Source organism: Protopterus annectens, chromosome 4.part1, assembly GCF_019279795.1.
Source record: "Protopterus annectens isolate FY-2018-M chromosome 4.part1, PAN1.0, whole genome shotgun sequence".
Taxonomy (NCBI): domain Eukaryota; kingdom Metazoa; phylum Chordata; order Ceratodontiformes; family Protopteridae; genus Protopterus; species Protopterus annectens.
The window spans coordinates 811189135-811199962 of record NC_056734.1 but is presented as its reverse complement, the minus strand read 5'-3'; the positions used below and the strand labels follow the sequence as shown (position 1 = coordinate 811199962).

The 10828-nt window shown below is 39.6% G+C and overlaps 1 protein-coding gene across 1 annotated transcript in view; it reads right to left on the bottom strand.

Moving 5' to 3' along the window:
- The window catches only part of LOC122801314 (unconventional myosin-VIIb-like), a 148044-nt gene extending 137545 nt beyond the window's left edge, over window positions 1-10499 (bottom strand). The window contains exon 1 of the mRNA XM_044070858.1: window positions 10389-10499. Within this exon, the coding sequence (XP_043926793.1) occupies window positions 10389-10499 (111 nt within the window). The remainder of the gene's footprint in view (window positions 1-10388) is intronic.
- Window positions 10500-10828: the final 329 nt, after the last annotated feature.

Genomic DNA, 10828 nt, shown 5'->3' with positions numbered 1-10828 from the left:
TAAAATTTTTAAAAATTTAATATATATATATACATATACATGCATACATATATATATATATATATATATATATATACATACATGCATACATATATATATATATATATATATATATACATGCATACATATATATATATATATATATATATATATACACATATATACATAGTGCAGGGGTGCTTTCTGCTGCTTTAAACCAAGTCTCTGTTACAGCACAAATGTTGACGTTCTCCATTTTGAGGAGTGCTTCAAGTGAGTGCATCTTGAGATTAAGACTTCTAGCACTGAGCAGCATAACCCTCAGATTGCATTTACTTATAGCAATTATGGTAGTAATTTGGTCTTTGGAATACCTCCTAAAAAAGGCACTATGGGGTGGGAAGAGCCTTAGCCAGTATCCGAAAACCCAGGGGTGCAAAGCATCGAGGTCTGTCAATCATGTCATCCCAAGCAGACAGATACTGAATCCCCTTAGAATGACACCAGAAACTTAGCCAATTGTTGAATTCAATCATTTTCTGCTTGTACTGCAGTATCATTCTGGGTGATGGTAGGATGCTGCTCAGGGCTAGGGTCATACCTGCCTGGGTCACATAATCCGAGAGCTCCACCATGTCTCTTTTAATGTAGTCCAGGGAGGTGCATCTCAGGTCATTCACACCCACATGGACAATGACAGAGTCTTACTTGTACTTGTTGTGGAGTGACCTGAGTGCATGTGATATGTGGCGGATTCTGGCACCTGATAGAGAGCTGACTGTTACCTTCTCCTTATTCAACCTAGTGAGTGGGACCATCCATGTGCCTCACTATGAGTCACATATGATTAGTGTACTGGGCAAGCTGTTTTGCCTTAGGGGCTTAGGTTGAGGGGCACACTGTGTAGGCGAGCTATGAGTCTTGTGGTTTGTACTGTGTTGTGGTGGTCAAGTGTGTTTCTGCCTTGGAGGTCTCTGCTGTTTGGGTAGATTTCTATTGACAGCCCCTGGGGAAGGTGAGTGTTTGGTTTGTGTTTTTATGTGAGAATTGTGATGGTTGGTGTTCTGGAGGGCTATGTCTTCCATGTGATGTGGTGTGGTGCAGGTGCTGACCTTTCCCTCTTGACCAGCTATTCCAGTCTTGGCTGGAGAGTGCATGGCTTTCAATTTGGAGATAGAAGTGCATCTCTCACAAGTCTGAGTATTCGGAGGTAGAAGGAAAGGGTTATCTGTGTACATGAGGCAGTTTCTACACTGCCTCAGAATGCCCAAGTTCACCAGGTTAATAGGAGAAAGCACAGGGAATTGACCTTTAGACATGCCAGGAGGGATGGTCATCATTGCTAAGTACTGGAGCTGTTTCCTTATAGGACGTCTAGTGCCAATAGCACTTATGTGTGCTACAATAATTGCTACAAAAAGCCTGAAGTGCTAGGTGAATAAACTAAAGTGCAAAAGAGAAGAGAACTAGAAAGATCTAAGAGAAAAATTTAAGTGCAGCTTTCTGGCACCATTAATAGTTTACCCCAGCTGAGCAGCGTGCAAGCCTACGTAAACACATGAAGACATGGGCTTTTAAACCAGAAAGTTGAAAGGGATAGAAAAACTGCCCAAACGGCCAATAAACTACAATTTCAGAGCTAGAAACCACTCCTCTTGTGGTAGATAGGAAACCTAGTGCTTACCTCTCCCACTGATAAAATGGAAGGCTTCCCTCTAACACAGAAAGGTCTGGGGAACTCAGAAAGTTACAAAACAGTCCTGGATACAGTATACCTGTATCTGGACTACTCTAGTAGCAGGAAAGGCAGGAGACAAGCTTAAAACTTTTTTTTGTTTTTTTATAGAAAAAAAACAGTTAAAACAGTAATAAAATCACTTTAAATGCAGTGCAAGCTAGCATACATGACTGTGTAGCAATATTAAAGCAAATACAGTTTAAATAAATGCAGTAAAATGAGAAAAAGACAAATCAAGTGCAGGAAGCAGTATAATCAGAAAAAAATAAAAATGGAGGCACTTACAGTCTCTCTTTCTCCTTTCTGTTGCTCTTGTAGTCTGCAGGATGTCAAAACTGGATCCATGGAGCTTAAAACAAGCGCAAACCCATGCAAACATGAACAGAGCGCATTACTGGCAGAGTAGTAGTAGTGGTACCCTGACTAGCTGTTTTATTGGTAGTCGCATCCACAATGAGACAATTAGAATCTTGCAGTAGATGTTTTATTGGTAGGATCATCCACGAGACAATTAGAATATTGCAGTAGATTTTTTATTGGTAGGATCATCCACAGCAAGACAATTAGAATCTTACAGTAGATGTTTTATTGGCAGGATTATCCACAACGAGACAATTAGAACTCACAGTAGATGTTTTATTGGTAGGCTCATCCACAATGAGACACATTGAATCTTGCACTTCCTTACCTTGCAAGACTATGGGAGTTGAGTTAGAAGCTTGAACCAATCAAGCTACTATCAAAGGAGTTGCTTTTAATATGCATTCTAAAATTAAATAGTTCTGGAGGTTCTGTTGGCGCTATGCTGCCTGACTTCATCTCTCTCTTTGTAGGAGCCATCTGGAAAGATGTATTGAACTTGGAACCATTTGTGAAGGGTCCTGAACTGCCAGAGTGTGTATTTACAGTCCTTTATAGGATAATCTCTCTCTGTCTCATCTTTTCAATTTTTCCTGTTGTTTCAAATTAGTTTTTCTTTTTTGTGATTTTAATAATTTTTCCATAAAATAGGAGTTTAAAGACTTGCACCTTCTCAGTTTAATGAACTGTTTAAATGGCAACATTTTCACACTCCTCAGCATTTTGATCAAGGTCAGAGCCTTAATCATGGTGGGTCAAAGCTGGCAGCTGTCTGAGCACAACTTGTTAGAAGCCAATCTGAAATCGATATGGCACAAGCAGAGGATCAGTATTCATTTAAGAAGCTGCTAACACTATTCCTGCTTCTTGAATGGATGTATTTATTAACATAGTGTGTCAGTAACTGCAGAAAACGGCTTACATAAAGCTCTTTGTTACAGTTGATTAGTAACCCAGCTTTGAGCAGGACATCTGATGACCTAGCTAAAACTCTGACAAAGACATAGACAGCATTGAGAAAAGTAGTTTATGGGCACTACCTGTCTACTAAATGACAGTTTTTCACCAAAGTTGTTGTCCAAACATTCTTCTGATTATTTTGTATGAGGGGAAAGTGAATAAAATGGAAGCCACTGCAGAAAATAATTGTAGCTAATGCAATACAACTAGAAACCAATGGTATTCACACAAGGGTGAGAAATAAAGTATAGAGTTGGTCAGCACTGTTTTCATATTAACAGGCAACCATTGCACTAAAACATTTTTTTTCTCCTCCTGCATTTATTTAATTTATGGAAAACATCACTAGTCATTTCTACCTCACCCTCATGGTGCAAATCAGGCTGGGTTAAAGTAAAATGCTGCAAGAAAGTACGCAGAGTGAAAAGCAAACCTTCCACCATGTTGCATGCATTTATTCCTTAAATCAGAAACAATCACAAGCTGAATATAAATGTGCACAGTGGTACATCACACCTAACAGTTTGGTAGCTTCTACTATCTACCCATCTATTTATTTAGCTGTATCTCAACCAGACAACATACAACTAATTTAGAACACTGGCCTGGGATTTGCGATTCATTTCAGTTCAGCTTATATTTGCTATGTGAGGAGGTTTAACTGCCTAATATTTAGGGATGAATGTGTCATTTCCTAAAATATGGATTCAGAGTGCTTCCTTTTTAGTAACATTTTATTTGTTGGCTCACAAGTTAAACTTGAGTAGGGTTTGTATGGTTTGATACAACCAGAGAAAGAAGTCACTTCACCGTATCTCTGTAAATACATTTTGATAGTATTCTTGTTTATCATTAATGTAGGTACCATTCACACATACCTTAATTGCTCTCAATAAGTCTGTCACAGATTTGAAGCCAAAAGGGTATTTTTTTTAAAAAAAAAAGACAGTTATTTGAAAACATTATTTAGTTCAAATCAATTTTCTCCAACGTTTTGGAAATCTTTAACTACTTATCTTTAAACCTAGGACTAATATGGGATGCACCTTATACAACCATCATCCTACCATTGCATGGGACAAACTTCCTCTTCATATTAGATTACTAAATCAAAACAATTCAAAGAAGTTGCTAAAGAACACTTACAAACTCTCTGGTCCTGCCTTTGTTTACACCCAATGTAAAATAGTCCCCCCATCCCTAAATCTGCCTACTAATTAAACACTACTCCAGTCTTTTATCCTCCACTCTCCACCTTTTTCACTTTTCTACCTTCCCTAATTTGCCTATCAGTCCCATTTAACTTACATGTATCATCCTTAAGTCAAACCCTTCTCTTTTCTAAATTCCTCCTCCATACTGCCACCTGAAAACAATGTTTTTTATTGAACTATTGATTTATGACTGTATGTTTATGTCTTCTTCATACACCCTGCATACTATTATGACATGTAAATATATAATAATCTAATGTTGTTTATACCATATATTAGCTTCTATGAATATGTTTTCTTCAATTTGTTTTTGCACATTGGCATCTGTAATTTTTCAATTCTAACTGCACTGTATAATATGTTTTGGAGCTTTTCTCCCCAGGCCTCTACTGAAAAAGGGCTATTTTTTAGCTCAGTTGGACTTTCCCAGTCAACAAATATAAAATAAATAAATAAATGGTTGCTGCAAGCATCAGATAATCCTCAATAAATGCTGATGTTCATTTAGAAGCTCTGTGTATTTATTTCTGATGTTTTACAGAATTCTAAAATTGTTGTCTAGGAGGTTGAACACATCCACAGTTTTCCCTGACTTGTGGTATAATTTGCATGTTGTGCCTACCATAACATCTGGCTCTCTACAAGCCAGAACAGTTTGCAACTCTCTTTCCAAGAATCCATCTATTTTCCAGTAACCAGTTTACCCTTTATAGGGTCATGTGGAGGCCAGGGCCTATTGCAACAAATACTGGATACAAGGCATTGAACCTTGCTCTAGACAGGGTGCCAGAGTATTGTAGAATACTCACACATACAAATGTGTGGGCAATGTGGTGAATGACAATTCAAAAGCTGCACGTCTTTGGAAGGTAGGGACAAAACCAAAGTATACAGAGAAAACCCATGTAGATACAGGAAGGATAAGCAGGCTTTACAGAGAAGGCACCATACCAAAACTCAAACTAAAACCTTTTACTGTAAAAGGCAGCAATGCTACATACTGTGTCACCCTGTTTCCAGGTATCCACAAATGTACATTTTGATTTTGTGTTTTGTTGATTTTTCTTAAATGCATGTGTGTTTTTTGCATCAGTGGGCTGGTAAGATACATGAACAGGAGACAGTACTGAACATGCCAAGACAGCTGTGTATAGGCCTTGGGTCTTGACTAAAACTGGACCCAATATCTGATTGTGTGAAGTATTGTTCAAATTTGAAAGTGAAGTATCTGCTGCAGTACTTGTAGCGTCACTTTGATGGGTATAGTGATCACTGCTGTCACTGACAGGACGAGCTGAATGACATACTGTGTCAATTATTTTATTAAAATTAAAGTTAAAATGCATATCCACTGTTTTTAATGCCATTATGAAAAAGCTTGACACTGAGTTAATGCCTCCTGTGATGAAGACTAAACATGTCCTTTCTTCCCAGACTGTTTTTTTTCACAATGTGTATACTTATAAATGCTTACTAGGCTAACAAGGAAAACAAAAATCAAGATAAACGTCACCAGGAGAAAAACATATACAACGGAGCTAAACTATATATGGACACAACACTACGTTACAGATGAAAGCAATCTTTCTATCATCTGACATTACACTGGAGCACTAGTAAAAAAATGTTGCAGTATGACCTTCCACAAAACACATAAATAAAAATAAAAAAATGATGTGTCCAGTGACTTACATCTAATTGCTGCTTTGTTTTTCTTTTTATGGTATCCTTTGATTTAGGTAAGGCTGGTTTTAGCTTCAAACATAGCAGTGAGAAGTACTAATTGGGATAATCAATGGCCTCAGATATGTGAAAGATCAAATGTATGATTTTGTCATGGTCCTCACTGATCTCACTTCTGCAGCGAACACCACGAACGCTTGACTGAGCACCTTTGTTTCCACTGAGGCTTTATTCCAAAGTCTTCAAGTGATTGCCATCTTACCTCTCAGAGCTTAGTCAGTGAATGGTTTTATGGGATACATTCTGCCAATAGAAGTGTGATGACATTTGAACTGTTGCAGAGCTCAGTCTTGGCTTAGCTTTTATTTTTTGTGTACATCCTAGCACTTTGGACAAGTTTATAAGAAAGGTTTAAAACTTTATTGTTATGCCGGCAATATTCAGCAATAACTTCTTTTGTCAGAGCATTATTTTAGAACAGACCTGTCCAGAAAACCTCAATAAGGTTGATAGTCATTTTAAAGGTAACCCAAACTGAATGCTACAGATGTAAATGCCACTATGACACCCTGCACTGCTCCTTACAGACATGGGAAATAAAACCTTGGAGTTTATGTCCAGGTAAGAAATCTGCAGGTATACTTGGATTCATTCAGCGCTGTCACTGTCATACATTCATCTTTTAAACATCACAATCTGCCTGCAGACTTATCAGTTGTGGTTAATGCACCAGTCCTTTTGTTACTAGATTATTACCACTTGCCATACCTTGGGGTCCTCCTGACGGTGACCTCAGAGAACTTCAGTGTGTTCACAGTTCATAACAGGATGTCTACCTCTACCTCTGATTATGATGATTCAGCCCTATACAGCAGGATCTGCACTAGCTGTCAGTGTCTGCAAGGTCATCGTTCGAAATTCCTATTTTAATATGCACACAACTCGTCTTACTTAAAGAATTATTTGATAACTGACCGTCACATCTGCCAGCTCCATATGACCAGATAGTGAGGATAGTACCCTTATGATGTCTGAAAACTTGTGTTAAGCAAGTCTATGAAATTTAGTACTTTTCTGACTTTAGGCATGTCATTAGGCTCATAGATAAATAGTAGGCATCAGGTGTCAGACCATTGTCAACCTAATAAAAACCTCCAACATCAAGAGTTACCTCCTGTCTCAATGAGGAATGTACAAGAATGGCCTGAAGAGAATTTGTGAGTAGCCATCTCATTGCCAAGGTTAATATTGAATGTAACTATGGCATTGTTTTGTTTAATATGCAGGGGTAGTTTACTCCAAATAGGGAGAATATTGTTGTATATGAATCTGAGTCACCAATATGTCTTACTAATTTGTTGATATAAAGTGGACTATACTGAATATTGTCATTTATTTTGAGACCACTGTCCCTGCCCTTGTTTATATACTCCAACCCATTCTGAAGTACCTCCATATCAATGGTGCTTAACTAAAAACCTCTAGTTTATAGTCAGTGAATTTTGTTAAACTGACACAGGATATTGGCATATGGAGAAGACAAATAAATGACAAATAGAAGAGCCAGGCCTCACTGTAGCTCCAACTGCACTAAAAGTACAGGAATTAACTATTTCAGAGAACACTAGATCTTGCGTGATGATGTCACTTGGTAGTCTGAACATGTGGTTATGCAAGGGCCAATGTTCTGTATGAGAAGTCTCAAAACCCTTGATGAACCCTGCTTGTAACCTTATTTTCCAAGATGATGCCTATAACTCCAGTGAGATGCTGAATAATAAACAATATACTATCCACCTCCTTACATATCGATTGATGCTTACATTCATGAGGTTATCAATGATGCCTGCAGTGTTCGGGGGTAATGTCTTAAGTCAGGTCCAAGAATGCTGCACACACTGCATAACCACCATTAACCCTTTTGATGTTTATATGATCAAGAAGGCAGGATCCTGTTTCGGCAAAACCAAACTGATGTAGATTTAGGCTATGAAATTATCAATGTCTAGATTTGCAGATTCATAAGCAATAGAGTCCATGATTTTACAAACAAGACTGTTGCATGTATAATTACCGGAGTCGGTGATTGGCCACCCATTTGTCAGGGCATCACAATGGCTTCAAGGACATAGTCTATTGCAACACTAATGTTTGATAAAGGTTCTGATAGCCCATACTAATTATTAAATTTTCTGGCATATTACTAAGGTCCATGGATATGAAGCTCACATCATTTTTAAGGGGTTCCTGATAACCTATAATTTTTTATTGTCTCTCTGTTAGTAATTAGAATATTTAGCACTGAATGGAGTTTTTTTGCAACAACAGCATTTTGTATTGTTTGGATTTAAACTATACTGTATTCAGTTCTGTAGTACCCATTAAAAACGAATGGTCTAAAGTGACTAGCCTCTCTCTCTCTCTCTCTCTCTCTCTGAGTCTCAGGATCCCTAATACAACAATTACATACAGTATGCTGTCTATTGGCCAAAAATCTTCCTGTACTACAAAGAAAATACACATATGCATATATATATATATATATGCATATATACACACACGTGCACACCGATATGCATATATACATGTTCCATATGCATATTATATATATATATATATATATATATATATATATATATATATATATATATATGTATACACACACATACAAAAAAATGTGCTGCAGTAAGCCTGGGCATTGTCTACCTGAAATTTCAGATACAGTGAGCATATCCTCCCTTGCTCCAGTTCATTACTTCTTGCTTTAGCAGGCCTATGAATTCCCTCTCTCATTACAACAGAGTAGGAACTCATTAGCTGTAGCATCTTCAGATTGCCACAGTCATAGTACTGCTCTGCCCTCCACTTAGCTTCAGGCTGCACTTGTAAGACTTCCAGTTTGCCAAAGTCCTTACCAGCAAGGTAGTAGGCATATATGCTCTGTCATGTACACGGTTCCCCGTGCTCTCTGGCCTTTCTAGCTCCTAAGAAACCTGTCACTCCTGTGTAGTTCTGAAGCACTGCACCGTCACCAGTTTGACTAGCTGCTAATTTCTCAGGCATATTCAATGATACTGATGCTCAGCACTTCTCAAAGAATGATCGTGGTCACATTCTGTACTGCAGCCTAAGAAATAAAATGAACTGCAGTTTAGGGCAAATGCCAGCTTCATTTCCATGCACCATGCAAAGCCATTACATGCATACTCGGCTACACAGTGCTACATCAGCATTTTTACATGTCACAAGAAGAACCTTCTTCAGGAGTGTCATGGAAAGGCTGCTGTGGCTTGTGAAAAAAGAGAGATTTACCCTCTTTCTGATCCTTGGAGGAGGACTGCTACAGAGTGGCAAAGCACACTCCTACAGCTGACTCCTGGTTAGCATCTCTGACTGTTAGGCCAAACAAGGAAGAACCATTGAATGAAGTAATGACAACTGGCTGGTGCTTTAAAGCAGTCCTCAAAACTGCATGACATCCAGGCATGCCTAGGCATGGCTATGCGCCACTGCCTGCTGTGCAAGGCATGCCATTGTATGCTTTAGACAGCAACTTCATGGACATTTTGGCGATCAATTACATCTCTGACAATTGACCCTCCAGGGTCTTTTACTCCCCTGGGGACTGCTAGGTCTTCGCATTTGACATCTGAGACAGTAGACCCCATTGAAGCCTTGTCAAATGAGCCAAGTAATTGAGTGTAGGCACCACAAAGGTCGCTGAGACACGTGCTTTCCCAAGTGGTCCAGAGCCAGAAACTCTCAGATGGGTGGATGGACAGAAAAACTCTCAGGCAGTCACTACAATCAAGTGATGGACCCTTAACTCCAGTGCAGTCTGTCCTTAGTTGGGGCCAAAATCCTCTCCTCCTTCCTAGGGATTAGTTCCACCATGTTAAGTTCTCTCCAAGCCCTCAGAGACATCAGGTTAATTAACTGCATCTGAAGGCGGGACTACCCAGAAAGTGGATAGGTCCATGCCAAAAGGGGGTTCTGTGGTCCATCCCCCATGCTGTCTCAACCATTCCAAAAGATTGCCAAAGCAGGTGTCTTTGTGGGGGGGGGGGGGATTTGGGGGAAACCTGCCCTAAATAAAGGTCAATATCTTCAGGAAGGGATTCTCACAGAAATCCACATGCTTCTTCTTGCATCGACTCTTATCATGCCGCTCCCTGACCAGGGAACCCAGAGGAGAGCAAGAAGAGACAAGGGGGCCTGGCAGCTGGGATGCCTGGGGACCAGATGGCACAAGCTCTCCTGGAATTAGTTGCTATGCATCTGTAGGTCCAGACACTGGGAAAGGTTAAGAATCTGAAGCGACTGCCAATCATCCTATCTCCAACCGGGAGAAAATCCTCTACCCAGTGTCAAAAGCCAAAGCCAAAGCTGGCCATCAGGATCCAGCAGTCTTCATTTCTGCAGACTCGAGTGAGACACCATTACTGAGCACTGACCTGATCTACTCCAACACAGAGAACCAAGCTGAATTGTTGAGTGCTGAAGCTCCAAGAGGCAGGGACAAATCTGAGATCCTGAATATGGACCTGAGCTTGAGCCACAACCATGAGCCCTTGGCCCTGCGGCACAATTGGCCCCAACACTGCTGAAGCTGAGAATACCAAGGAAGGCGTTGGTGCCTGAAGTGGCCAAACTGTTAGAACTGACGTATGACTGTAGTACAGTTGGACCCACAAATACCAGAGCCAAAGGGATGGTTTGAGGAAATGCAACACAGAGTTGAACTTTCAAGCACTGGTGTTAAGGTGACTAGAAGGATCACTTACTGAATCTGGGCCGGCAGAAAGGAGCTCTAAGTCTGATTACTTCATGCTCACAATTAATCAGAAGGATCAAATGGAAGATGCTACCAAAGGAGGTCTGGAAGTGGTAGGAT